This window comes from Phlebotomus argentipes, unplaced genomic scaffold, assembly GCF_947086385.1.
Source record: "Phlebotomus argentipes unplaced genomic scaffold, Phlebotomus argentipes genome assembly contig_5, whole genome shotgun sequence".
NCBI lineage: Eukaryota > Metazoa > Arthropoda > Insecta > Diptera > Psychodidae > Phlebotomus > Phlebotomus argentipes.
This window is the reverse complement of record NW_026776165.1, coordinates 9,151,470-9,176,440: the sequence shown is the minus strand read 5'-3', so window position 1 is coordinate 9,176,440 and position 24,971 is coordinate 9,151,470. Positions and strand designations below refer to the sequence as shown.

General features: G+C 47.7%; 10 protein-coding genes across 16 annotated transcripts; 7 read left to right on the top strand and 3 right to left on the bottom strand.

Moving 5' to 3' along the window:
• The first annotated feature begins 4 nt into the window (after positions 1–4).
• On the top strand, positions 5–1,252 carry LOC132266168 (methyltransferase-like protein 22). Its single transcript, XM_059767020.1, has 2 exons — positions 5–361; positions 428–1,252. Exons 1-2 carry the CDS (start codon positions 277–279, stop codon positions 1,189–1,191), a joined length of 849 nt encoding a protein of 282 aa, XP_059623003.1. The 5' UTR covers positions 5–276; the 3' UTR covers positions 1,192–1,252.
• An 89-nt stretch (positions 1,253–1,341) lies between these two features.
• LOC132255454 (tetratricopeptide repeat protein 27) lies at positions 1,342–3,712 on the top strand. The gene has a single exon (XM_059751499.1). It carries the CDS (start codon positions 1,383–1,385, stop codon positions 3,681–3,683), a length of 2,301 nt encoding a protein of 766 aa, XP_059607482.1. The 5' UTR covers positions 1,342–1,382; the 3' UTR covers positions 3,684–3,712.
• A 173-nt stretch (positions 3,713–3,885) lies between these two features.
• LOC132255456 (zinc finger protein OZF-like) lies at positions 3,886–5,161 on the bottom strand. The gene is made up of 2 exons (XM_059751502.1): positions 5,020–5,161; positions 3,886–4,962 (listed from the first exon to the last, which is right to left on the bottom strand). The coding sequence occupies exons 1-2, from the start codon at positions 5,134–5,136 to the stop codon at positions 3,886–3,888; spliced, it is 1,194 nt and encodes a 397-aa protein (XP_059607485.1). The 5' UTR covers positions 5,137–5,161.
• An 818-nt stretch (positions 5,162–5,979) lies between these two features.
• Positions 5,980–8,223, bottom strand: LOC132255455 (vang-like protein 2). 2 transcript variants are annotated; one of them, XM_059751500.1, is made up of 3 exons: positions 7,917–8,223; positions 7,200–7,839; positions 5,980–7,129 (listed from the first exon to the last, which is right to left on the bottom strand). In XM_059751500.1, the coding sequence occupies exons 2-3, from the start codon at positions 7,690–7,692 to the stop codon at positions 5,985–5,987; spliced, it is 1,638 nt and encodes a 545-aa protein (XP_059607483.1). In that variant the 5' UTR covers positions 7,693–7,839; positions 7,917–8,223; the 3' UTR covers positions 5,980–5,984. The 2 variants fall into 2 exon arrangements, with proteins under 2 accessions (XP_059607483.1, XP_059607484.1); XM_059751501.1 differs by having other exon boundaries at positions 7,200–7,842; positions 7,917–7,934.
• Positions 8,224–8,543: 320 nt separating this feature from the next.
• Positions 8,544–11,897, top strand: LOC132256111 (polycomb protein Su(z)12). The gene is made up of 5 exons (XM_059752302.1): positions 8,544–8,703; positions 8,946–8,992; positions 9,053–10,500; positions 10,572–11,059; positions 11,124–11,897. Exons 1-5 carry the CDS (start codon positions 8,631–8,633, stop codon positions 11,306–11,308), a joined length of 2,241 nt encoding a protein of 746 aa, XP_059608285.1. The 5' UTR covers positions 8,544–8,630; the 3' UTR covers positions 11,309–11,897.
• A 171-nt stretch (positions 11,898–12,068) lies between these two features.
• LOC132255632 (NADH dehydrogenase [ubiquinone] 1 alpha subcomplex subunit 9, mitochondrial) lies at positions 12,069–13,737 on the top strand. Its single transcript, XM_059751735.1, has 3 exons — positions 12,069–12,200; positions 12,336–13,134; positions 13,196–13,737. The coding sequence occupies exons 1-3, from the start codon at positions 12,161–12,163 to the stop codon at positions 13,575–13,577; spliced, it is 1,221 nt and encodes a 406-aa protein (XP_059607718.1). The 5' UTR covers positions 12,069–12,160; the 3' UTR covers positions 13,578–13,737.
• Positions 13,738–13,852: 115 nt separating this feature from the next.
• Positions 13,853–15,825, bottom strand: LOC132255631 (synembryn). Its single transcript, XM_059751734.1, has 4 exons — positions 15,602–15,825; positions 15,171–15,532; positions 14,939–15,110; positions 13,853–14,877 (listed from the first exon to the last, which is right to left on the bottom strand). The coding sequence occupies exons 1-4, from the start codon at positions 15,680–15,682 to the stop codon at positions 13,912–13,914; spliced, it is 1,581 nt and encodes a 526-aa protein (XP_059607717.1). The 5' UTR covers positions 15,683–15,825; the 3' UTR covers positions 13,853–13,911.
• Positions 15,826–18,422: 2,597 nt separating this feature from the next.
• LOC132256530 (uncharacterized) lies at positions 18,423–22,927 on the top strand. 6 transcript variants are annotated; one of them, XM_059752998.1, is made up of 7 exons: positions 18,431–18,694; positions 19,520–19,838; positions 20,045–20,364; positions 20,690–21,163; positions 21,327–21,829; positions 22,009–22,164; positions 22,225–22,927. In XM_059752998.1, the coding sequence occupies exons 3-7, from the start codon at positions 20,244–20,246 to the stop codon at positions 22,690–22,692; spliced, it is 1,722 nt and encodes a 573-aa protein (XP_059608981.1). In that variant the 5' UTR covers positions 18,431–18,694; positions 19,520–19,838; positions 20,045–20,243; the 3' UTR covers positions 22,693–22,927. The 6 variants fall into 6 exon arrangements, with proteins under 6 accessions (XP_059608984.1, XP_059608981.1, XP_059608983.1 ...); XM_059753001.1 differs by lacking the exon at positions 19,520–19,838 and having other exon boundaries at positions 18,423–18,525; XM_059753000.1 differs by lacking the exon at positions 19,520–19,838 and having other exon boundaries at positions 18,431–18,525; positions 20,025–20,364.
• Positions 22,928–22,978: 51 nt separating this feature from the next.
• Positions 22,979–23,798, top strand: LOC132256534 (superoxide dismutase [Cu-Zn]). Its single transcript, XM_059753006.1, has 2 exons — positions 22,979–23,157; positions 23,270–23,798. The coding sequence occupies exons 1-2, from the start codon at positions 23,092–23,094 to the stop codon at positions 23,663–23,665; spliced, it is 462 nt and encodes a 153-aa protein (XP_059608989.1). The 5' UTR covers positions 22,979–23,091; the 3' UTR covers positions 23,666–23,798.
• Positions 23,799–23,865: 67 nt separating this feature from the next.
• LOC132256533 (SUMO-specific isopeptidase USPL1-like) lies at positions 23,866–24,919 on the top strand. The gene is made up of 2 exons (XM_059753005.1): positions 23,866–24,076; positions 24,147–24,919. The coding sequence occupies exons 1-2, from the start codon at positions 23,987–23,989 to the stop codon at positions 24,912–24,914; spliced, it is 858 nt and encodes a 285-aa protein (XP_059608988.1). The 5' UTR covers positions 23,866–23,986; the 3' UTR covers positions 24,915–24,919.
• The last annotated feature ends 52 nt before the right edge of the window (positions 24,920–24,971 follow it).

The window sequence follows — 24,971 nt, the reverse complement described above, 5'->3', positions numbered from 1 at the left end:
AACTGAAGAGCACAGCTGTTAAACTCTGTATCGAGATGTGCTGATTTTAATGTATTGTTGCCCGTGAAAACCTTTCGCATTATCTCACACAGCGTTGCGTGCCAAGACGCCGCTTTTTTTCGGGATGTGTACGTCTTAAAAAAGACCATTATTCAATGAGAGACGCCGTGAGAGTATCTCGATGAGAGACAAATAGACACGATGAATTATTGCCCAGAGGAACCGTAGAGATTCAGTGTCCTCCGGACTGTTGCCTAGTGATCACGGGCTTTCCTCATGGCGAACGAGAACGGCGATTTCCATGTATCTTCTGAGATCTACACCGAGACGAACTTCCGGAGCCAAACTGGAGTGAATGGACGTGAGTTGAGCTCTTGAACAGCCTGAAATCCACGGAGTTTCGCGTGTTAACAAGGCTTCTTTGTAGATTCCATCTCCAAATTTACTTTTCTGTGGCCCGAAGAGAGTGCCAAGGCGCACTCGAAGAAAGACAAGGATGGAGATTTGGTCGTAGTGCGTCGGAGGAAATCTTGTCTGGAGCTTGAACACTCTCAGTCGACCAATTTGAAGCTGGTGGGGCTTCAGGTGTGGCGAGGAGCGCTCTTGTTGGCCGATTACATCCTTCACCAGCGCGATTATTTCCGCAAGAAAACTGTGCTGGAGGTGGGCAGTGGCTGTGGACTCACCAGCATCGTGGCGAGCACCTATGCCAAGCGAGTCATCTGCACAGACATCAGTGAAGGTGGAATTCTCAGTGTCATCAGTCGGAATGTCCAGCGAAATGTGCGGAAGAATATACAAGTGCTGGAGCTAGATTTCCTCCAACCAGAAGTGTGGAAAGAGACACTGAAGTCTGACCAAGACGCTGGGATTGATTACGTTCTCGCTGCGGATGTAATTTACGACGATGACATCACGGATGCCTTCATTGCGACGCTGGATCATCTTTTGAGCCACTCCAACTATCCCATGAAAGTGCTGATAGCCCTGGAGAAGAGGTACGTCTTCACTGTGACGGATCTGGACACCACGGCGCCCTGTTTTGAGCACTTCTTGAAGCACTTTGAGGAACTGAGATACTCTCGAGGCTGGCGAATGGAGTACATTCCAATGCGCACAATTCCACAGTATTTCACGTACGAGCGCGTGCCTCAGCTGATCCTCATCCAGATCACGAAGGTTCCCATCTAGAACGGCGGAGAAGCCAAGGTAAAGAACGTGAACAATAAAAGACATCTTTAAAGGGTTTAAAGGTCCAATCCCGCACTTTTACTTACCACTGCGTTTGGAAATTATTCCGCTAGAGGTTGCATTTGGTTAGTGAGGAGTTTGTTTTGGAAAAACACGCGGTCCGCCAGCTTGGGAATAATACTCTCGGAAAAATGTTGAAAATTCTCTGTTATCGAAGTGAAAATTGCCTGAAAAAAGCATCGAGAAGGGATCTGCAACCCCTTATCGGGAAAATTTTGGAAAATGATGAATATAGAATTGAGGAAGAATGCATAGCAGATGCTCTTGAGATTGTCCGAAAATGTGTGGAAATGTTCATCCAAGCCAATTTCACGGGGAATCTCTTAGCTGAAGATGTTGTCCAGGAATTCATACACTCCAAACAGCGCCTGGAGAAAGTGAATGTGAGGAGAGAATGCGTGGTAAATGGAGAAGAGTTGGATGTGAATGTTCTCTTTCCGGAACTCCTCTTTCTCGCGCGGAAGACACTGAAAGCCTGCATGTGTGATCATCTTGTGCTCCTGGTGTGGAGAGCACGAGTGATTTGTCTTCATCAGCAAGTTCTGGAAGATCTGACATACTCTCTATTTAAGGAGTTCAGAGAAATCTCCGAGGAAATTCTGAAACATGAAGATTTCTCTACTTTGGACATTGAAGATTCCGCACTGCTGATGCTGGAGATTGCTCAGGGATATGCCATCTTCCGACGTGTGAAGCCGTGCAAAGAGCTTCTGGACTCTGTGAAAGATAAGCTGAAAACACAGCTGAACATCACCTCACTGTTGGGCATGAGAACGCGCTTTCAGACGAAACCCTTGCCTCAAATGATCCTCAGAGTGGAGAGGAAGGAAGTCATTTCCTTGAGCAGTGCTTCAGAGACTCATGGATCAATTCTCCTGCCAAAGTTACTGCATCTGGACGATGACACGCGGCTGGAAAAGATCAAATTCCTGAACGAAGAAGAGGCTCAGATTGACAATCTTCCCAGTGTCATTCAGTCTCTGATCGTCCTGGAGCTGCACTGGCTGCAAATGTCACAGCCGAAGGACAATCTGGCCGAGGAGGAGATTCAGCCTTACATCGTGACGCTGCTGCATCAGGATCATGGAGCGTGGAGCGTGAGAATTGCCGCCCTCATGGCGAATATCGAGCTGGAGGCGAAGAATCGAAGAACAGTGGATAGAAGCTTGAAGCAGTGCGAGGAAATCCTTAAGCTGGTGAGAATGCCAGGTGCTGAATCCCACCATCGTCTGCTAGGCTTCTTCTCCTCAGGCATGCCGCCAATCTGGCGCTCTGAGATGCAGCTGGGCAGCCTGATGATGTCCCTGGGCTTGGTGAAGACTGCTCTGGACGTCTACCGACGCATCCAGGCTTGGGATGATGTGATCACCTGCTACAATATGCTGGAGTTGCGCCACAAAGCGGAGGAGGTCATCCGGCAGGAATTGACGAAGAGTCCCACGGCGAAGCTCTACTGTCTGCTCGGCGATGCCACAGATGATCCCTCCTGGTACGAAAAGGCATGGGAGTTTTCCGAGAGACGCAGCGGAAAAGCCCAGAAACACTGGGGAAACTATTTCTTTGCCCGAAAGGAGTACAGTTTCTCCATTCCGCACTTCCAAGAGTCTCTGGAGATCAACACTCTGCAAGAGCCGCTGTGGCTTCGCCTGGGATTCGCCGCTCTCGAGACTGAAGAGTGGAAGATCGCAGCTCATGCCTATCAAATGTACACATCTCTGGAATCGGGAACTTTCGAAGCGTGGAACAATTTGGCCAAGGCATACGTGAAGATGGGTGATAAGAATCGCGCCCAGAAAGTCCTGGCGGAGGCTCTGAAGTGCAACTATGACGTGTGGCAGGTTTGGGAGAACTTCATGGTGGTCAGCCTGGACACAGGGCACTTTGACGATGTCCTGAATGCTTACAATCGACTGATGGAGCTCAAGACGCGCTATGAAGATCGTCAAGTGTTGGACATTCTCACGTCAGCCATTGAAGGCCACGTTCCGGACCAGAAAGGCACGGATTCTCATCGCTTGGCGGAGAAAGCGAGTAAAATCCTGGCTCAGCTTTGCATTCAGCACGGTCGCGATGGATTCTACTGGGAAATGGCCGCCAGGGTTGCGAAAGATTCCCTGTCGAGGGCCCAGAAGCTCCTCAAAGCCTTCACAGGACACACACAGAGCAATCCCAAGTGGCATGAAGTGCCAGAATCGTCTGAGAAAGTGCTGAAAATCTGTCTGGAGATGTCTCAGCTCTCCCTGGAAGCTGCAAATTGCATCCGAGAGGACAATAGAACACTGGTCGTTTCCCAGTTAGCTTCTGCTCGCCTCTCAGTGCAGAGTTGCTTGAGGAATGCCAAGGAAAGTGTGGAGAATTCAGCCGAACAGAGAGATGAACTGACCAAGAATCTGCAGATTCTTACAGACAGACTGAAAGAGTTTGCAAAGTGAATTGTTTTGTAATCATAATTATTTTACTACGGTCAATATAGTACACTAAAATTGCTAGTATGCAGATAGGAATTTTACTTTCAATAGTAGAATTATTCTGTAGTTTACGTGGGCTTAATTTAAAATTGATGGAAATCACAGCCATAATTTTTGTGCATTGCACATTATGAATTTCGTGAAAGACAAACACTCACTGGAGTGTTCAGAAGGACTCTGCCTTGTCCGGCGGCTTGTCTGGGGGCGCTTCGTAGACGGTGTGGGTCTTGAGGTGCATCTGAAGGCAGCGCGACTGGGAGTACGCCTTGGAGCACACCGTGCAGACGTAGGGCTTCTCGCCAGTGTGACTCCGCATGTGGATTGTGAGCGTGGAGGAGCCGTTGAAGCGCCTGTGGCACACTGAGCACTGGTGCGGCTTTTCACCAGTGTGAATGCGCGTGTGCTTCGTGAGCTCGTTGGACTGGCAGAAAGCCTTGCCGCAGATGCTGCACACGTAGGGCTTCTCGCCCGAATGGATCCTCACGTGGGCGATCAGGTTGCTAGACGTGGAGAACTTCTTCGAGCACACGGAGCACTGATGGGGCTTTTCGCCCGTGTGCGTGCGAATATGCTTCTCCAGATCCTGCAGCTGTCGACACGCCCTATTGCACATGGTGCACTGATAGGGGCGCTCGTTCGTGTGCATCCGCAGGTGGACTTTGAAGTTGCCGCTGTGCGAGAAGCGCTTCAGGCAGAATTTGCACTTGTACGGCTGCTCGCCACTGTGAATCTTCATGTGGCGACTCAGCTTAGCAGCAGAAACTAGTTCTTTACCACAAATGTGGCACTGCCTTGAACTCTCCTGGTCAGTCTTCAGCTTCGCCTTCTCCGTGCACTCTTGCTTATCCTCTGACACGTATTTCTTCTCTTCCTGTGGAGCTGATTCAACAGGAGGCGCGACAGTGCTCAGCGTCACAACAGACGGTTGAATCTCCACAGCCGGCACCGTGTAGGCCTGGAAGATGCCTTGGCCGGAGTAAGTGGGCAGAAGACTTGTGCTGTAAGTCGACGTTTGGAGATTTTCGTACTGCCCCGAGGTAGCCTCGATAGCCTGACAATCCACATAAACATAATCACTGGGCGGATTCTCAACACTCTCCGGCGCCTCCACAGGAGCACTGGCCGCTTGCTGTCTCAGTCGAGCGTCTGATTTCTCACAGAGCTTCTTGAACTGGAAGGCAATGTGCAATTTCGCCACGCATTTCGTGCATATCTGATCTGGAAGACCATCATTTGGCCAGACCTGCAATTCAGAGCAACATCAACAATCGTCCGAAGTGAGGTTAAACAGCAATATTACCTGAATAGCCGCACAGGCCATCAATTTCTTAGATATATGCACCTTGAACACCGACATCATACTGCCCTCGAGGCAGCACACCCGGCAAATCTTGCTGAAATCCAGGGAAATTGACATTTTTCCACAAAAAACTCCACCAGCGCACTCGAGACAAACAAACACAATCCGATTGTCGCGCCACGACAGCCACTGTCGGCAAACATACGCAACGAAACACTGCGAGCAAGAGGAAAAAACTCACCGTTAAAGTGTTGCTATTTATTTTGCAAAAAGATTATATATTGTACAAAAAAAGTGATAAAGAAATTGTTCCTACAGCTAATGTCGATTCACTGGAACTCTGGCGAGCAAAGTTACTGGTCTCTCTTTCTTATTTACATAGAAAGTTGTCAATTTTTCATCTAAATATTAAATATAGTTCGCCTCAAGAGAGGCGATTTTATAGTCTATGCATTGTAAAAAAAGATGTGATACAAATATTTCCGATAAAAGCCAAAAAATACTAGCTAACTGTCTTGTAAATCTACCTATAAATACTTCTTAAGAAATGCTTTGATATCAAAAATGCTTACAGTTGTATAAATACTCTTATTTGCTATCAAGTCTTGGAGAACTGATTGAGTTGATTGCATTCAAAGAATCTCAGGAGGATGAAAAGATGATCTGAGAGAGGTTTTCTTGAGTTACAGATCACAAAACGGAGTCCTTAGAATAGCTAAGCCCTTTGAATGTGCAATCTTCTCAACGCTAACGTGTGTGTAAATAGTACGTCTTATTGTGCTGCTGTCTTTCGTTTCAGAAACAAGATCATCGGCAGAGAAAGAAGAGGATATGAGAAAGATCAATCTTAGATATGTGAACTAGAAGTTAGCCCGCTCTTGGGGCTAGAGAAACTGATAAATAATCTCATCGTACGTCCTGTCGTTGGCCTCATCCTCACGCCACTCATCGGCGTTGTCCTCCTGTCACACACTCGTCTCGGAGTTCAGCTTCAACACAAACTTGTTGCTCTTCGGATCCACCACCTCCTCCGCCACGTGGAAGTGCGGCAGCCGATGCACTGTGACCACAAGAGAAATGTCACTCTGGATGAGCTGGAAGGAGCATCCGTCCGACAGTGGACGCGACAGCAGCTCATCGCAGATGAGTGACCAAGATTGCACTGGGCGCCGTTCCTTTTCGCTCTGCATCACGGGCGACTCCACGAGATAGGGCTCCAGGAAGGCCCTGGGCGCCAAATCGTGCTTCAAGCAGTGCGCCAAGTGTCTCAGGATCGCCTCAACGGTGTGCCGAGGCTGCTGGCGTGTCACGCGCAAGTACTTCTGCAGCGCCCTGGCCATCGAGGGGAAGACCGCTTGGGCGGCCTCTTGGGGATCGAGCGGAATCGCCGGCGCCGGCTCATTGTGTACCCTCTTGATGTGCGTGAAAGCCTCCTCGGCAGCGGTGATAAGTCGCGCCCTCCTCTTCTTTACCCGCCTGTCGTACTCGTGCTCCTCGTAGAAACGCTCATTGTGACTGGAGTCACGACGCCGCGCATGAGCTGCCAGCACTGCCCTTGACTGGCTCTGCTGCTGCGATGCATTCACGCCGTCCACATCGTAGTACTTGAACGTGGACAGCGCCTTGCGCTGCGACTTGGACACCGGAATTCGCTCCAGATACGGATTGAAGATGGTGAACTCTGTGTAGTACTTCTGCAGCACCCACACAGCCGCCCTCTGGATGCTCAGCTGGCCAATGGTGTAGCTGCGGCTCTCGCCGTCCGGACTGCGCACCACTTTCACGTAGTACACGGGCTGTTGGTGTCTGATCTCCAGCAGAATCACCGCGATGTAGTGGATGAAGAGCAGCGTGTCGGCGAAGCTGGTGGCGAAGGTCACTAGGGACTTGTAGTCCGCCGCCTCGGCGCCCTCGATGATCGCCTTGGTGCCCTCGGTGACTTGCACCACGTAGAACAGCCAGAAGGCGAACGTCGACACGAGCACCAGCAGAATGACCGTGGCGCGGAAGAGGAAGATCCTGGGCAGTGTTGCTGCTGGTTTGCGCAGAAAGATTGCCCAGAGAGCCAATGCCAGGAGGATCATGCGCACGGCCAGCGATACGAGTTGTCCTGCGGAGATGAGACACAACACAATATCAGCAAAGTCAAGTGTTTTAGGATCTCTCAGGGAAGCACTCACCTTTGCACTCGGCGTTGCAGGCCAGAAGCTGACTCCTGGCGATCGGCGTGAGGTCGGCATTGTCGAAGGCGCGTGCGAAGAATCCAAGCTTCGGCATCATCACCATCGCCAGCGGACTGAAGAAGGCCACAAGGCTGAGGATGAGCGACAGTGTGGTCTCCATGTAGCGCTGGCAGGCGAATCCCAGTCCCGAGTCTCCGCCGCCCTGCCAATTGCTCACATCCTCCATGGAGACGCTCTGCTCGGACGTGTTGCCCGTGATGGCGGTGGTGTTCTCGCCCCAGTTCTCGTCCTGGGGCAGGATCTGCACCTCGATGATCTCCTGGCCGTCGCGCGAGTCCTCGAGGTTGACGGTGGTCTGGAAGGGCGCCATGTCGGGGCGCTTGCTCTTGTGATTGCGGTGGGAGTGGCGGCTCCGGTGGCTGCCGGACTGCTGGCGAGTCGTGCGACGGGAACGTGAACTCTGCTCGGACTTCACGGACTCGGCATCCATTGTGCGACGACTTTGGGGATCTCTGGCAGCGTCAGTGGCAAATCGCGGTGTTGACAGTTATCTGCACGCCAGGAATTCACCATTTGATGCATGAGCGATGCAGAGAACAAGATCACGCTGATGATCGGTGAGGGCAGTGACCGGAATCTGCTGGGGCGCGAAGACGATCATGTGTAAAACACCTTCATTGCACATCTGGAGCTGGCAAAGTGCCCAATACTCACCCGAAACCCCGCCAAGAATCGCTTCTAAATCGACTGTCGCGGAATTGAGTTCAGAAGGTGTGGAAATGAGGCATGTTTTATGGAGAATCGATACTTTCTATGCACGCCGCCATTCCCTCACTCACTTTCCCATTTTTACCACCTTTTCACGCCTTTTCGCGCTTTAGTCACACTCAAACACTGCACGAAACGCCCCAGAGAATCCTTAAAAACGGTTTTAGAAGGGTTTCCACGCGAAATAAGGCAGAAATTCCGAGGAATTGAGCACTAATTATGCGGAAGAAACAAAGCGAGCGTCGTGTCAAGAGAAACTGTTTCTCTCCACAGATACACCACTGCTATTGCAATCGAATGGAGGAAATATTATCAGATGTTTCATTGCGCTGTGGTTTCGCAACATAATCGGATGGATGAAAGATGTGGTGAAGGATTCAGAATTTTGTTCAGCATACAACATGTTGGTCATTTCGCAAAGTCTAGTTAAATAAAATTCGCAAGATTTTCCTGTCTCTTGATTGTTTCCACAATATTGTGATAGAATCACAGTTTTCATGGATTGCTGCAGCCTAACCAGGCGATGTATGCATTTTTTGTGCCGCCTCCTCCCAACCCAGCAGCGCTCTCTCGCGGAAACCCTCTTAGGCTTGGTTTGGTGTCACCCTCCCTGAAGCTCGGCGGCTAAATTGTGTATTTTTGAGTTTATTTTGGTTGAAAATGCCTCCAAAGAGGAGGAGTAGCCGCAATGAGCAACAAGCCGACCGGGACAACTTCCTGCAGACCTTTGAAAGTGAGTACCACTGTGTGATCTTGCTGTTTCTGCCGCTTCCGCGATGGCTTCACTTTGTTTGGCTGACAAAAGACTTCTGAAAGTGGTGGAAAAATCTCTCAAAACGAGGGTTTTTGCGTATTTCTGGGTTGGGAGAGTGTTCACAGACTTATTCTCATAATTGGTAGATGATGGGTGGTTTTGTGGGAGGGAAGGTTCCGTGGGAGAGACAATTGTGCCCTAACCTCAATGTCTCATTGCAGAACCGACGCAGATTTATCGATACTTGCGGGCGAGGAATCGTCTTTCGGTGAGTATTTAGGAAGGAAGATGGTCCGGAATGAGGAGTTTACATGTTGAAATGTTTCAGCCAATTTTCTTGCATCGCACACTGACTTACATGCCGCAGAGAATGTCCAGGAGCCACAAGAGACGCGCCACTTTCAGTGTGGACTCTCTTCTCACTGAAAAGCTGAAGAGCATCAAGAGAGCCAATTGTCCGGATGACTACTTATCGATGGTGTTCCTGGGCTTCTTCGAGAAAGCCGTGGACTCATCCACGACGGTGTCATCGGAGAGTGTCCGCGTGGAGACAATGCTGCTCAAGATCTCCCACAAGAAGCGCAAGGAGAGCTCCTCGTCCATGCTGAAGACTCTGGGTGTGTCCGAAGTGACTGTGGGCTCTTCGGTGAGTCAGAAGGTGCCCGTGATGAGCCTCTCGACAGACATGTTTGACTCCGAGGAGGGTCAGGTGACGCATATCTTGCTCTTTAGAGTGCAGACACTCTCCGGAATCAAGGATTCCGTTCAGTACGGGACGGAAATGATGATCTTCGACAAGTATGGTCGTTGCTTGCTCACCGAGGGAGAGTATCAATTGACTCTGCAGGAGATAACTCAGCCTATAGTGGCGGTGAATGGGAAGTCTCCGCGGAAGTACTCTTCGTGGGAGAATCTGTCCATCTTCACGGCTGATTCGAGTGTTGAGGAGCCCTTTGAGAAGGCGCCCATTCTCAAATTCATGCTCTACTGGACAGAGAAGCCTCACACGGGCCTGATGAACTACTCGGAAATGAACCAACTGACCAGAAGCCCGGATATGTCCAACAAGGAGAACAATCCCAGCATCTTGGGGCACAACAACAACTTCCAGATACTGTCGAAGAATCACAAAGCCATCGCCAACAGGCACAACATCTTCGGTATCCCAGCTAATAAGTTGCAGATCGCCTTCCAGTTCGTCTACAACAACGTATCGCGCCAGAGCACGGAACCCTCTCCGTCGCTGGAGTGTCCCTGGTGTCACGTCAACTGTATGAGTCTGTACTCGCTGCTGAAGCACTTGCAGCTCTGCCACTCGCGTTTCATCTTCAACTTCGTGCAGATGGGAAATGTGGCGCGCATCGATGTGAGCATCAATGACAGCTTCGATGGGTCCTACATGGGCTCACCGCACGATCTCGTGGGTCCCGCGGGCTTCGCCTTCACGCGCTCCGGGCCCGTGAGGCGCACCTCAGTGACGCACATTCTGGTGTGCCGACCGAGGCGTCTCAAGCCCTCACTCAGTGAGTTTGTGGAGTTGGAGGAGAATGAGCTGAACGGCCAGCGACCGTACATCACGGGGCACAATCGCCTGTATCACCACACGATGACATGCTTGCCGGTGCATCCCAAGGAGCTGGATAACGACTCAGAGGGCGAGTGCGATCCGCCGTGGCTGCGCAAGAAGACCATGCAGATGATCGATGAGTTCACGGACGTGAATGAGGGTGAGAAGGAGCTCATGAAGCTGTGGAATCTGCACGTCATGAAGTACGGGTGAGTGACAAAATGATAAGAATCTAATGTTGAGATTTCCTCTCCAATGTCCTTTGATGTCCATTTGCCAGTTACGTTGGAGACTGCCAAATACCGCTAGCGTGTGATATGTTTGTGGAACTGAAGGGACATGAGATCATCAAGAAGAATCTCTATCGCAATTTCGTCCTGCACATGTGTTCACTGTTCGACTATGGACTCGTGTCGCCAGACTCCTTCTACAAGACGACACAGAAGTTGGAGACGATGATCCTCAATGACTACAAGAATGGGAAGGAAGTGTTCACGGATGCGCGACGCGATCATCTCGACTATTGGAGTAAGTTTGGTGTTCAGAGGCACTTTCAGCAGCAGAAGCTGTGCCCCAAGGAGGAGCGCAAGGGCGATGGGAAGGGGAAGGATGTGAAGGAGGAGGGAAAGGACAAGGATTCGTTCCAGAAGCCCAAGTCTGAGTGCCGCGGCGTGGCCATCAAGTCGGCATCTAATGCGATGTCGCAGAAGCGCAGAGTGTCCGGCTCCAGGACGAGTGAGGATGGGAAGAGGAGGTTCTCAGATAGAGGTGAGAGTGGAGTTTCCTAATCCTTGCATTCTTCAATTGAGTGTGTGTTTGCCCTCTTCTTCAGATGGTCCCGCCTCGCCGCCGCGCCGCAGGAGCGCCGGGTCCGCGTGGACGACCAATGGCGGAACGGAGAAGCGTGCCAGGATGGAGCTGAACCGGAGGAAGTCCCTGGGAGGGACGAATGCGTCCAAGACACGCCTGTCGGTGTCACTTACCAAAGTCGATAAGGAGCTGGGAAGCAGGAAATGATGCGTTGAACACCTTCGGCTATTTATTATCTCTACGTTTTCCGTGTAGAATCAAATGTTTCTTTTTTTTTATTATCTCTTATTAGTTCTCGCTCTCTGGCCAGAGTGAGCAAAATGAAGTGAATTTTTCCAACCCTTATAAACCCTTAATTGCGGTCAGTTACTTTGAACGCTTTGAAATGTATAGAATAGAATTCCAACTTAATCTCTGGAGTGCTTAAGAAAAGTTGCTCTGCTTTGCTGTTAATTCATATAAATTTCAATGTTCTAAAAAAAATACATCGACGGTTTTCACATGAAGTACAAAAAGAAGAGAAGAAGCAGAAATGGTCCAAATATTTGAATGAAGAAATTTCAGAACCAAACTCTGTTGAAAGCAATATACAAAATGAAATATCTTGGTGAGGTTCAAATTTCGAGAACAAGTATTTGGAAGTGTGAAATTCAAGCAATAAATATTCAAATTCCGCCTTAGCTCTGAGGAATTGCCTTTCATGCTTATACAAAACATGTTCGCATTTGGCCAGTAGAGGTTTATAGGAATTCATTCCAATTTATTGTTTAGTTGAAGACTTTCACAAAAAAAGAAATGTTGTATTAATCATATGCTGACTTTCGCACCTGGTATTCCGGGGGCAGTTATTTCGCTAACTTTAAGCACACACTTGAACTAAAAGTAAATAAATTTTACACTCGAGAATAGACTACAACAAAAAAAGAGTGCAATTTCAATTTCCCGCCACGTGATTGCCAGCGCCTCTCGCGGAATGTGATGAAGTGCTCCGTGGTGTTTTTTTTCCTCAGTGTCCGTGTCAAAACATCTTGAGAAGTTCTGAAAATTTTCAACGCGAAAATGTCGGCATTAGTGCTATTAAATAGTGCTCAAATTGCACGTAAGTACTCTTGAGACTCTCTTCTATCGCTATTGCATCTTTCCTGCACGAAACATCCTCTCCGGAGAGATTGTTATGTAATTGTTCGGGAGAATTTTTGTTGGTTAGTTTACTTCTTCTGTTTTCTCTGGCCAGGACACAATGCCGGAAGTCTTGGGGTGCTCTGCACCAAGGCGCAGTACTCCACGGACGCTCCCAGAGCGCTGAAGACGACCAATTTGGCGGCCATGAAGCGCGGAACCGGCGGACGATCCAGCTTCAATGGAATGGTGGCGACAGTTTTCGGCTCCACGGGCTTCATGGGGCGCTATGTGTGCAACAAACTGGGCAAGATCGGCACGCAGATGATACTGCCGTATCGCAGTGACCACTACGACGCCATCCGACTGAAGGTGGCCGGTGATCTGGGCCAGGTGCTGTTCCAGTTCTTCCACTTGGAGGACGAAGAGTCCATCCGGAAGGCGGTGCGCCACTCGAATGTCGTGATAAATCTGGTGGGGCGCGACTGGGAGACCAACAACTTCAACTTCACCGATCTTCACGTGAACGGCGCCCGACGCCTGGCGAAGGTGTGCCGCGAAATGGGCGTCGAGAGGTTCATTCATGTGTCAGCGCTCAATGCCAGCGCCGCGCCGGAGCCCCTCGTGCTCAAGGAGGGCAGCAAGTTCCTCAAGAGCAAGTACTACGGTGAGCTGGCGGTGCGCGATGAGTTCCCCGACGCGACCATCTTCCGACCGGCCGACATTTATGGGCAGGAGGACAGATTCATCCGCTACTACTCGCACACGTGGAGGAAGCATCTGGCCGGCATTCCGCTGTGGCACAAGGGCGAGAAGACCATCAAGCAGCCCGTCTTCTGCTCTGACGTTGCCCAGGGCATCGTGAACGCCGCCAGGGATCCCGAGACGGCGGGCAAAATCTATCAGGCTGTTGGGTAAGATTGTGTAACTCAAAACTCCCTGGCCACCAGCTCAAACTGTCCTCTCTTTGTGCAGGCCTCGTCGCTACTATCTGTCCGAGCTCGTGGACTGGTTCAATCGCGTCATGCGCAAGGAGACCAAACTCTTCTCCTACGGTCGCTATGATCTGCGCTGGGATCCGTCGTTCATGCTAAAGGCCAAGCTCACCGAAGTCATCTGTCCCTCCTTCAAAGTCGGCGAACTCCATCCGGAGCGCGTGGAGAGGGAGCACGTGACGGACGTCGTCCTGCCCTCGATTCCCACCCTCGAGGATCTGGACGTGACACTGACGAAGATGGAGGATCAGATCCCGTGGGAATTGCGCCCATATCGCGCCGCTCAGTACTACGATGCCGAACTGGATGAGTTCGAGAAGCCGGCGCCGCCCAAGTACATCGAGGCGACCACGAGAGTCTAGAGCGTCTAGAGAGTGAAGCTGAGGTTCGTCTTTGACCTTTTATTGATAAATTCAATTTACTAACTGTCAGAGTGTGGAGAGAACACAGCCAGAGTGTGTCTGGCAGGGAGGAAATTCACTGTATCTTAGCCCGAAATAGATTACTGAAATGGTGAGTTTCTTTGGCAAGTTTCCTTTAACAAGTGCGTCACAACAGGATCAATTATATATGGCTGTGTGAATGAGGCGCCATGAATTCGCAACGCGTATAATACTGCTGATGCTGGTGATCGAGAGACATTTGCAATCCATCATGAGCAGCCCTCTGAAAATGCCACCACACACACTTGTGGCCTTAAGTTTTGCGCTTGTGGTCGCTCTGCTGCTGCGGCAGCTCCTCCTGGAGCTCCAGGATGTGATCCACGGGCACTGGCCGACCGTCCGGACCGATCCTGCCCGGCTGCATGATGCCCTGCCGCTGGAGCTTGTCCATCAGACTCACCAGCTGCATCGCCTCGTACTCCTTCTGCTCCTCCGTCATGCCCTCGAAGATGTTAGGCCGCTTCGGCTCGTAGCAGCCCAGCACGGGATTTATGCCGTGCTGCAGCTCCTTGTACTCCTCCGTGTCGCTGTCCTCGCTGTCTGACGAGTAGCCCTCAGCGGGGTTGCCGTGACCGCCCAGGAGTCCCCGATTGGCAAACATTCCCGCCGCATTGCCGTATCCCGTGTATTTGATCATCCTGCCCACGTTCTCCTTGCACATCACGAACAGGAACTCCGCCACGAGATCGCGCACCTGCAGGGCGGGCGTGGTGAGGAGGCGACAGAGGTAGTTCCTCAGCTCTGTGCCATCCTCAGGGCGCCTGTGTACATCTCGGAGCGGCGGAAGCACTTGGGAGCGGATGTAGCGACGGAGGCGACTGCTGGAGCGCACACACTTCACCAGGGCAGTGAGAATGGGCGAGAGACACTCGTTCTGCGTGGAGACCTTCTGCATGGACTCGAGGCGGAGGCGCAGGAAGTTCAGCAGGACGTCAATCACTGCCATGTCCTGTCCCTCGAAGCCCTTGCCCTCCTCGCAGTCCATCGCGAGCTCTGGGAAGTACTCTGATGGCACGCTCGTGAGCAGATTCACACAATTTGACCACAAATCGTGCTGCTTCTCCTTCGACGTGGCGCGACGCAAGAAGAGTTCCCGCAGCACCACTGTGAGACTCCGGAAGGGATCCTCCTTGTCGTCCTCAGAACTGCTCGCTTCGCTGGGAACAGTGAGATTGAATAGCACCTTGAGAATCTCGCCTAGCAAATCCACCTGCTTATCCTGCAAAATCAGAGACAAATCGTGAGAGAATTCCTCAAAAGTGGGCAGAAGAGGAGCTTACGAAAAATGCTTCACACTCCTGATTCTCCTTCATGATCTGCTGCACCTTCTCCAGCAGGCACAGCATCCCATTGTCCTCTCGCACCTTCTTCCGGACTTGAGGATTGAGCGCAGTGATGAGGAAGAGGAGTTTCATGTCGAAGTACTGGATTTCATACTCAATCTCGTGCTTCCTGCAATACAAACAGCTTCATTACACCCGGATCAACGGAAGCTCAATCCGTTCCGCTCACTTGTGGCAGTGTATACGGTCGACAATCCCTTTTGTTGACGTATTGTTGAGACACATTTCCTGGCACTTTTTGCTGTTGAACACCAAATTGCACAGGCACTTGAGCGCCTCGATGACCACACCAGAGCCATTCGCGTGGCTCTCGGGTCCGATGTTCGCCGCATTCAGCAGACAGTCGATCTTCTGGTCAGTGATGCACTGGTCCAAGTACGTCTTGTCCCGGCTCAGGATTCGCACCACCGAAAGGCACTCTCGGTGGATTGGGGCAGCTTCTGGTGCAGCCAAGTGAGCAAATATCGCCTCCCACAAGCACTTCCACTGTCCATTCGTCGTCAGCTCGACAAAGTGGAACTTCTGGTCATTCTAAACAGTCAGCAATGATAAGCAATCAGAGATAAATTGAACTTTTCAGAGCAAACAGGGAATACTCACCTGATCAACAAAATTCTTTATTGGTTCCTGTGCAATCTTCCAATCACCCGATGTAAATTTCTCGTAATTCTCCCTCTCCATGCCTATTTTCGTGTATTTAATAAGTATGTAATTTTCCTTTTTCGCGAAATAATCGAGAATTTTAGATGAAAACAAGTGTTTTTGTCACTCCTGCAAAATTTTCTTGATACTTCAGACTTTATGAAATATTCCGCCAGAGGCGTTGCCAATCACTATCGAGAAAATTTTTGAATCCTTCGCTCGTTGTCAGTGATAATCGCATATGCAATAAAATCTATAGCAATCATATCGTATCATTTTATTGCAATTCTATAATAATTTAAAATATGAATGAGTGATATTTGAGTTCATCATGTGAAAACAGTTTTGTTTAATGGGATTTCAGCCAAGGAATTACCGGTTAATTGCAATTATAATTAATTTTTAAAAAGTCCACAAAATACCTTTTTTATATTGATCTTCGGCTTATAGAAAGGTCTTACAAAGGCTCCTCGTGAAAATCAGCACGAATTAAGATCGGAAAGACCACTGCTCATTAGCCAAAAAAGCAAGATTATGTAGAGCGTATCAAGAGCAATCCAAAAGAGCGGCTATATTACATAAACTTCTTTACATATTTTTTGCATATGCGTTCTGTAAATAATATGAGAATGGATGTGGCAAGAATACAGTGCGGAAATTGGATCTCATTGTTAGAGATTCCTCCTCTGCAAATCATCCAGTGTTGCAAGAAAAGGGAAAAATATAAATATAATTTTATTGTCATGCCGAGACAAAGTGCAAATTGCCTGATTGTATAATGACACTACGCATCTACTCACGGTTAAAATGATCTCCGAAAACAAACATTCTCTGCAACTGCAAATTGTGCAATATTTTCTCTTTTTTGCTCACTGAGAGTGCCTTTTGTGCCAGCAATAATTAAACATAAGTGTTTTCAGGAGAGTCGCTTGCCGAGAGGTGCAAATCGGCGGCACTCTTCTTCAGTGTTGCTCCAGAAATGTGGGACTCTTTCGCGACGCGATAATTGCAGTAATATTAGATGAATGATAGACAAAATGATGAAGAAATTGAGGAAAAAAAAACCTGTTGTAAATAATTTCAGCGATATTTTTCAGGTCAGGTTCAAACTGTTTATTTTTACACTGCTCGGACGGCTTGGACACTTTTTTCCCGCCTTTCTTTCTCTCACACGCTAAACATTTTCTTGCGTGGCGCGATGAAGAGAAAAGAAGGCAATAATGAGAAACGAAGGTGTCTAATCGTGGTTTTCCCCATTATTTTTCATACACTTTTCACAGCATTTTCATGCGTGGAAATTAAAAGAAATTGCAAGACATTTAATGTGGCGAATGTTTTTTTGGCAACGGAAGTAGGTCTTCTCCAAATGCGAAGCAATTGCGAGTATCGAGGATCATTTCAATTGCTTCTCTCTTGCATGGCGATGTCGAGTTTTCAACGATATATACTGTTGAACTCCCACCTGAACGGCTGTTTGTGTGAAGAGACGTGAGAAAATTACGGTGAAGAATTTACTGGGCGTCTGTTTTGGTGTCTTTTTCTTCGGCCTCACGACGGCGACGGGAATTCTTGTGGCTTCTTTGGAGGTCATGGTTGCAGCCATACGAAATGCAAGCTCCGATCAAGGCACGGACTCGCCAATCGTTTGGGCTCTGGTCATCATGAATAGAGGCTCCGTGAGGCGAGAAATTGGAGGATGATGAGGAGCTCCGCAGATTCATTCATAAGACGAACGCGCACTGATCCATTTGAATGCGCGCCTCGGCTGTAAGCTCAAGGGGCACATCATTGAGCAAAACAATCCCAAAAGCCATTATTGTAATCCAGAATATTTCAATAGAATATTAATTTGAGCAGCAAATTCACCCTCAATTCGCTCAGAAAGTGAAAATTCTGTCCAAACAATCCTGGAGAAGAGGTGGAAGTTGAATCATCTCCTGAAGAATGTCTTCAGTTGCTGCCAGCATGTTAGGAAAAGTCTCGTTGATGAATCTGAGGTGAATTTCATCTCCAACTTCCACGGCATAGTTATAAAATTCTTCATGATTCTCAATGAGATTGAAGTCTTTCAATAAGCGCATAACACTGCGAAGAACGTGCAGATTTTCTTTCTCAAGTTCCTCCAAATAGTATAAGATGATTTCTTGAAGCTCCAAGAGTCTAGCTTGTTGTTCATAAACACACACACGAAATGCTTCACCGAATTCTTCAGTGTTTCTGATGTTTCTGGACTGCAAAATGCGTCTCTGCCAGCCTTCGATCTCATTTGTCACGATATTCATCATTCCATTGGTGGATATGAAACTGTAGCTATTCAGTGTCATGCGATAAGTATCTCTGGCGAAATCGGAAAGAGGATATTTTGTGAACTTCATGCATGCAACAATTGCTTAAGAAACTCACAGTAGAGATTGTTGCGTCCAAACGATCTGTACAAAGTTGAAGTGTGCATCGCTGAGTGGATTTTCTGATGCACAACTAGGAAAATTGACAGAAATTGTGCAGAGAAATATAAGGAAACTTAATGTCTTCATTCTTCACAGGTGTTCAACGTGCGAATGAGCATTGCAACGATTGAAACTAACAATTTGAGTGAAAGCAAATCGTAATTTCCTCGTTGATTGATAAGAAAACATGACTTTTTCTGCTTATCACAGTGATAAAAGTGCCCCCCTGGCACTGCGATGAGTTGCCTCTTGAGTGCAAACATCGTCAGATGTTTGCAGTGGGGAGCGCGGCTCACGGATTTCTTGAGATGGCTCGCGATGGTATTCAGTCTTTCTCATTCTCTAGTCGTGGACAGACACTCAATGTCTGTCAGTTTGTCTCTTGTTAACACAACCACAGCTCTTCTTCGCTGCGCTGAGCTCGATGTATTAAAAGTCGGTGACTCAAATTGTATTAATTTTGCCTCACAGTGAGACCCAGTTTTGCATCTTTTTCTCCGCACTTCTTTTCTCTCTCTCCGGCGAAAGAATTCGCCCAAGACCAAAATTAGATGCCGCGTTCGAATGCTTAGGCCAGCTTTGGGAAAGAGTGTTGGCAGTGATAGTGGAGAAATTATCAAATATAAGAAGACTTTCTGTGCGACGCAATGACACATTATCACCCGGATATTTGATGTGGCTCCTAATTAGTGGTTCGCCTCATCGCTGATCTTCATAGGCAATTTCTCCCTGGACGGCGTGTGTGTTATCAAAATTTTACCCAATTACCCATGTTCACCTCAACTATCGTGTAAAACGTGCATCTCCCATGTTTTACTTTTTCTTTTTACCTCTTTGAGAGATTTAGTTATGCTCCACTTGCTAATTTCGTGAAATCCTGTGAACGAAAGGTTCCACTCGTTTGCCCATAAAGTCTGGCCGTCCATTCATCAGCGTTTTATCCATCAATTAAAGAAAATGAGACGTTTTATCCTCTTGTTTAAAAAGCGCAGTGTGTTTAGAGTGTCTCTTAAAAAGGCAGTAATATTAAGTGGGTTTATGCTTTATTTGAATGACGAATAATTTGTAGTTTCAATGCAAATTAGAGATAATTTCTGTAAATTCATCCATAGATTTATTTTCTTCAATTTTCGAGCCAAATTAAATTGGTTTCCAAGAGAATTTCCAGAAGTAGCGAGAAGCATAATAACACATTAGAACAACTGTGCTATTCCTGTCTATTTTTTTAGAGTATTTTTTCAATGAATTGAATACATATAATTACAATACTTTATTTCTAAATAGATTTCCCGGTTTTTCCCTCAAATAACTAAAGAAATTATCATTTCATATTTCATGTACGAAAGCGTCATGCAGAAAGTCTTATTATTGCCTTTAAAAATTCTTTTATAAACACTCAAAAACGACGTGCTATTAATGTTTTCACTAGTGTTTTTACTACTTAGTATGAACTTAATGATCTCGTGTGCTATTTATGTTTATCGCTAGTGAAGCAATTAAATTATTCTAATTTATTGTTATTATTATTCACTATGATCTTATTTAATATCACAACGCTAATCGGCTTATGATCATTAAATATCTGTGAAGTGTGAATTTTTACTGTATCATAATTATGATCGTTATAGAAGTGGAAAAGAACAATTCGTTAGTGAACTCAACACGTAGTTTTGAGATCTCAAATTTGGCTAGATAATTATCAAAATGGATTATTCAGATCACTTCTAAAAGCGGAAAGTAGAATATCGGTTAGCAAATTAGCATATTTAAATTAATCAATTCCGAATTTGTTTCTTTATCTATACTTTCTTTGCAATCTCTGAGCAATTTGCAAGACTGACGCTTGACTTTGTTGATCTTCAAGTGATTTATGGAAGCTTATGTAACATGTCTCTAATCTAATTTGATGAGGATTAAGATAAACTTTCTAATAGCTTTTATTGTGCGTCTAAAGAGCTCCCAACAATGCTACACTTTCTTAATTGAGGAAAAATTTACTGTGTCTTTGCTGTGCAAAGTGAGAAAACAATGTCATAAAACCCAGTGAATAAAGTGCAGCTCATCGGAAATGCCTTTTAAAACCATGTGATGGTTGTGGAAAGTGGAGACAATTTGGACGTCTTTCCACCTCATGGATGTGAACGAGATGTGAAATGATTGTCATCAGGAGACTCCACTTGTCATGTCTCTCATTTCTCCTGCTGATCTTGTGCGCGCGCATGGATTGCGCGGATTTCGGTGGCGCCAGCGATTTCCTGCAGAGGCGCGAATCAGGTAAATTGGATTAATTTGCGAACTCAAAAGAGCAGCGTGATTTATTGCACTGCAAATTGACGGGTAAAAGTTAGAGATGATGGGATTTTTTCGGGGCGGCGCGAAAGAAATGCCTTCGGAATTTCTCTAGTGATCCATTTTGTCTGAGAAAAAAAAAACGTTGATTGATCCACAAAGAGGGAGAAGCTCGATGGCCAAATGTGGACATGGAAATGGTGAAAGTGTAATTATATTTTCAATTTCATGCCATGCACTTTTATTTCTGCACATCTTAATGGGTTGATCGCTGGCCTAATGAGAATTTGTATCACGCTTGCATCCCAAGTGGAGACTCTGGTGCAGGAATGGGCGCCGCTGGTGTGGCTGGCGCCAGGTGAGAAGTTCCTGCCCAGCGCTGTCACGGACTTCCTGCATCACGTGCACGCGGAGAAGTCCAAGGCGAAGGACAAGGCAAAGCCGCCAGTGAGTCAGCAGGTGTATCAGGAGTCGAACCATGAGGAGAACAGCATCCGGAGGAATGGCCAGGATGCGTGGGATAAGAGGATCCAGAGAACTTTTCGCGGTGAAAATCTCCTGGTTGACTACATCATCGACATGCCAGTGGGTGAGAAGTCTGAAAATTGGTTCCTGGTAACGAATGACGATATCGAGGACCTCCTGGACAATGATGCATCTTTCCTGTACGGTCAAATGCCGAATCAAGGAACGGTTCCCATTTATGCCTTGGTTTCTCTCTGCCCAAGCTCAAGTTTTGGCCATGGAGGGATTTTGGATAATTCTCTAGACACTGAAAATATAGGTAAGATTCCTATGAATCCCATTAAGGATGGGAAAACTTTTCTCCGTATTCGTATAAGGGTGGAAGATTAAGATGGGCGGGGCATTGGGATGGGTGTGGCATTTTTACATATAATCAGATACTAAGAAGCCACATACTAATAGATTAATCCAAAATCTTTCAGATCTGTCCATCAATGACATTCACAGCCAGCCTGAGTTCAAGCCAAATCCTTACATTCCACTTCAGAAGCTTCAAACCACAGACAATCTCAACTATTTCACAAGCCAGGACGCAATGCCGAGTTACAAAATTATGGAAAATGCCATGGAGACGAAAAATCGGAGACGCAAGAGAGAAATTTCCCTCGTCATCGCCCATAGCGTTCACAACTCTACCACATTTGCCGTCCCGGAAGTCATCAATGGTCTCATTGAGGAGTCATCCAAGGTGGAAAATCACTCGCAAGCGCTGCAGAAAGGCGAAGAATGGACTGTGTCTGTTCCGGTGCAGTTTAAGGATCACAGGGACGTGGACTTCTATCCCAACTACATCAAGGGCGGGGAGTTTCAGCAACAGCAGCAGCAGCAGCAGCAGCAGCAGCAGCAGAAGAAGAAGATCGGGAAGGAGAAGGAGTCTTATCCCCACTTCGTTGTCACCTATTGGATGTTCTATCCCTACAATCAAGTGAGTATTGGTTGAAGTTGATTGATTTATTGCACAACATAAATTGTCACATCGAATTGTCTGCTCAAAGTCAGTGAATCACGACCAATCATTATTTATCGTTTAGCAGAGGTTTGCACAACTGTCTTAAACTTTGCAAGTGACATATAAAGATCGTTGCGTCATGTATTTTCTTTCAGGGCAAGACGATCTGCTCAATCAGTTTGGGGCCTTTTGGTCATCTTCCCATTCCTCTCTTCTTCGGGATGTGCTTCGGAACGCGGCGGGACTTTGGCAGCCATGTTGGCGACTGGGAGCACATGAGCCTCCACTTCCGAGGACATCGAGAGCCAGATGTGAGAATTTCTTGGTCTCCCCGTGTGAAATCTGACTCTAATATGTCTCTTTTCGGCCAGGAAATGTACGTTTCTGCACACGATGCTGGCGCTTACTATGAGTACGACAGACTGACGGGGACTTTTGAGTTCCGACGCCAGGAGACACGCGTGGGAATCTTGCAGAAGCCCGTCTTCCCGCGCACAGTCGTTACTTCTGTCAATCATCCGGTCCTGTTCGCCGCCAAGGGCAGTCATGGACTCTGGACGGCGCCAGGCAAGCACAGATTCATCCGCGTGCCGCGCCTCTATGACGTGAATGGATTCGGCATTCCATGGTCCACGTGGCACAATACGGAAATCCTCTACGAGGATGACATCTCAGCGCGCTCGGCCTTTCACCAGCCGCACTGGATCCAGTTCAAGGGACGCTGGGGTAATCCCAAGAGCAAGTGCCACCCCCTCAGGCGCATTGGCCTTAACTTTTGCGAGTACAGCGATGGCCCGATGGGGATCAGGAGGAAGCCGCACTTCCACTGTACAAACTAACTGGGGATTCAGTGAACTAAGGAAGAGTATTTATTGATATTTATTGATCCTCATGGCGAGGGTGTCTCTCGTGTATTGTTTTGTATTGTATTTTGGTATGATTTTACTTTGTACATAAATAAAATAGGATTTTTTCAAGATTTTTCTCTTATAGATTTGGCGGGAAATGATGGATTTAGTCCGAAAAACTCTTAATTGCAGTGCATTTTTATTCCGCGAGAAGGCGTCACAAGCGGTCAGATCAGTCCAGTCATTTCCACTGATAAAGCGCGTCTCGGTGAATTAATTATCCAATTACTGTGTTCCAGAACGTACCATCTGCTCCGTTAGCCCGTCTGCCTCTTCCCGGAGTGTTCTTCTTCAGTGTTATCGATTAAATTGATTGAATACCAAGCGAAAATGGCCGCTAAAGCCGTGTGTGTGCTCACTGGGGATGTTAAGGGCGTCATATACTTCAATCAAGCGGTAAGCAAATCGCCGGTGGCCTTGAGCTTTCCTTGAGATTAGGAAAGCTAATCGAAAGTTTGTTTTCTCTCTTCACGCCGCGATGAATCTGCAAAAATGCGTTATGTAACAGTCGCCGGACGCTGCCGTGGTGCTGAGCGGAGAAGTGACCGGCTTGACACCCGGCCAGCACGGATTCCATGTCCATGAGTTCGGCGACAACACCAATGGCTGCATGTCCGCTGGGCCCCACTACAATCCTCACGGCAAGGATCACGGTGGCCCGGACAGCGCCGTGAGGCACGCTGGGGATCTTGGGAACATCGTTGCCGATGCCAATGGAGTGGCCAAGGTGGACATCTCGGACAAGCAGATCTCCCTCAGTGGCCAGTACAGCATTATCGGACGCACACTGGTTGTGCACGCTGATCTCGATGACCTGGGCGTTGGCGGCCACGAGCTGAGCCTGACCACGGGCAATGCTGGAGCCCGTGTGGCGTGCGGAGTTGTGGGCATTGCCAAGCTCTAAGCTGGAAGAGTATCGGCGGCAGGAGACGGAGGAAGAACAAAGCTAGGATTTGGGAAACATACACATATGTGAATTATAACCGGATATCCAGGAATTTGGAATAAAATGAAATAATCTCATGTTTTGGAGGAATTATTAGTGAAAGTATCATTGTTTTTGCTAGGTGCCGCTTGTGGCGCTGAAGTCCACTAAGTGGGTGATTTCACTACGCTGAGTATTTTATTGCCATTTGTTTACAAAAAGACCGACTCGTTTTCCTCATGCAAAAAACTGCCTTTTTGGCTGTAATTTTGAGTGAAAACCTTGGTGAAAAGTGTGAAAATGTTGCCTTGGATGGACTCTTCATCCACCACAAGTGATATACTTGATTCTCTTCATCTGGAGAAGACTTTCTTCGGCAGTGACTTTGAGGTTGGATTTCCAAACGATTACCCGGAAACATGTTTCTTAATTCCCTGTTTTTTTCTTGTTTCTCTCCCAGGCATCATCTCAGTATCCTGTCATTTGCCCAGAGTGTTGTGAGAAGAACCAGAAAAGTGGCCTACGCTTTATGTTCGTGAATGAGGAAGAGGCAGTGTTCAAATGCGAAAGCTCAGATTGTTTGTATCCATTCCGGGAGTTTATCTTCAAGAACATCACAGATAACACAGTCTATCGGTACCAACCGAGTCTGACACGAGATTCTGAGAGGCATTTCGTACCTCCAGCACCAGATTTCAGCAATATCGATAGTCTTATGGATGAGATTTCTTATCTCACAGACGACTCTGATGCATCCCAGGATATTGCAAACTTTGATCTGGACTCAGTGCTGTCTGAAGAAAGCACGGACAACTGCATAGAAGAACTGACTGACCTCAAACTTTGGCTGGATGATGTGAAGGAAGAAAAGCCGACTTCTGCAACTCCCAAGAAACTACAAAAGAGCTTGAATTTCATCAAGAAAGGGCTGATAAAGCAGGAAATTGAGGGAAAACCCATTAAGACTGACTACACCATCACTCCTGTGGACTATGCCAAGACAATACAAGCCAACAAGACCGAATGGGGCCGCGAGGAGACATCGAAATGGGCTTCGAGGCAGAAGATCCAAAAATCGAAAACAGTAAAGCAGGAAAAAGCTCCAATTTGTGTTGAAGAGATTGTGGATTGCAAGCCAGAACCCAATGTTAGGCGTTCTTCGCGGATTCGCAATCAAAAGCTTCAAACTGTCGTCACGAAGAAAGGCATAAAGAAGCAATCAAGATAGCATGGGATGTATTTCACTGGACAGTTTGGCTAATATCCTCCGCCGCGGTTGAAGTAG

Coding starts and splice junctions, on each gene's coding strand:
- LOC132266168 (XM_059767020.1), top strand. CDS start 277: ATGGCGAACGAGAACGGCGATTTCCATGTATCTTCTGAGATCTACACC. Junction 362..427: donor CCAAACTGGAGTGAATGGAC/GTGAGTTGAGCT, acceptor GCTTCTTTGTAG/ATTCCATCTCCAAATTTACT.
- LOC132255454 (XM_059751499.1), top strand. CDS start 1,383: ATGTTGAAAATTCTCTGTTATCGAAGTGAAAATTGCCTGAAAAAAGCA.
- LOC132255456 (XM_059751502.1), bottom strand. CDS start 5,136: ATGTCAATTTCCCTGGATTTCAGCAAGATTTGCCGGGTGTGCTGCCTC. Junction 4,963..5,019: donor TGGCCTGTGCGGCTATTCAG/GTAATATTGCTG, acceptor TCTGAATTGCAG/GTCTGGCCAAATGATGGTCT.
- LOC132255455 (XM_059751500.1), bottom strand. CDS start 7,692: ATGGATGCCGAGTCCGTGAAGTCCGAGCAGAGTTCACGTTCCCGTCGC. Junction 7,130..7,199: donor CTGCAACGCCGAGTGCAAAG/GTGAGTGCTTCC, acceptor TCATCTCCGCAG/GACAACTCGTATCGCTGGCC.
- LOC132256111 (XM_059752302.1), top strand. CDS start 8,631: ATGCCTCCAAAGAGGAGGAGTAGCCGCAATGAGCAACAAGCCGACCGG. Junction 8,993..9,052: donor GGGCGAGGAATCGTCTTTCG/GTGAGTATTTAG, acceptor GAAATGTTTCAG/CCAATTTTCTTGCATCGCAC. Junction 11,060..11,123: donor GAGGAGGTTCTCAGATAGAG/GTGAGAGTGGAG, acceptor CCTCTTCTTCAG/ATGGTCCCGCCTCGCCGCCG.
- LOC132255632 (XM_059751735.1), top strand. CDS start 12,161: ATGTCGGCATTAGTGCTATTAAATAGTGCTCAAATTGCAC. Junction 12,201..12,335: donor AAATAGTGCTCAAATTGCAC/GTAAGTACTCTT, acceptor TTCTCTGGCCAG/GACACAATGCCGGAAGTCTT. Junction 13,135..13,195: donor AAAATCTATCAGGCTGTTGG/GTAAGATTGTGT, acceptor CTCTTTGTGCAG/GCCTCGTCGCTACTATCTGT.
- LOC132255631 (XM_059751734.1), bottom strand. CDS start 15,682: ATGGAGAGGGAGAATTACGAGAAATTTACATCGGGTGATTGGAAGATT. Junction 15,533..15,601: donor TAAAGAATTTTGTTGATCAG/GTGAGTATTCCC, acceptor CTGACTGTTTAG/AATGACCAGAAGTTCCACTT. Junction 15,111..15,170: donor GACCGTATACACTGCCACAA/GTGAGCGGAACG, acceptor TTTGTATTGCAG/GAAGCACGAGATTGAGTATG.
- LOC132256530 (XM_059753001.1), top strand. CDS start 20,244: ATGATTGTCATCAGGAGACTCCACTTGTCATGTCTCTCATTTCTCCTG. Junction 21,164..21,326: donor TCTAGACACTGAAAATATAG/GTAAGATTCCTA, acceptor AAAATCTTTCAG/ATCTGTCCATCAATGACATT. Junction 22,165..22,224: donor GAGGACATCGAGAGCCAGAT/GTGAGAATTTCT, acceptor CTTTTCGGCCAG/GAAATGTACGTTTCTGCACA.
- LOC132256534 (XM_059753006.1), top strand. CDS start 23,092: ATGGCCGCTAAAGCCGTGTGTGTGCTCACTGGGGATGTTAAGGGCGTC. Junction 23,158..23,269: donor TCATATACTTCAATCAAGCG/GTAAGCAAATCG, acceptor GTTATGTAACAG/TCGCCGGACGCTGCCGTGGT.
- LOC132256533 (XM_059753005.1), top strand. CDS start 23,987: ATGTTGCCTTGGATGGACTCTTCATCCACCACAAGTGATATACTTGAT. Junction 24,077..24,146: donor TCTTCGGCAGTGACTTTGAG/GTTGGATTTCCA, acceptor TTTCTCTCCCAG/GCATCATCTCAGTATCCTGT.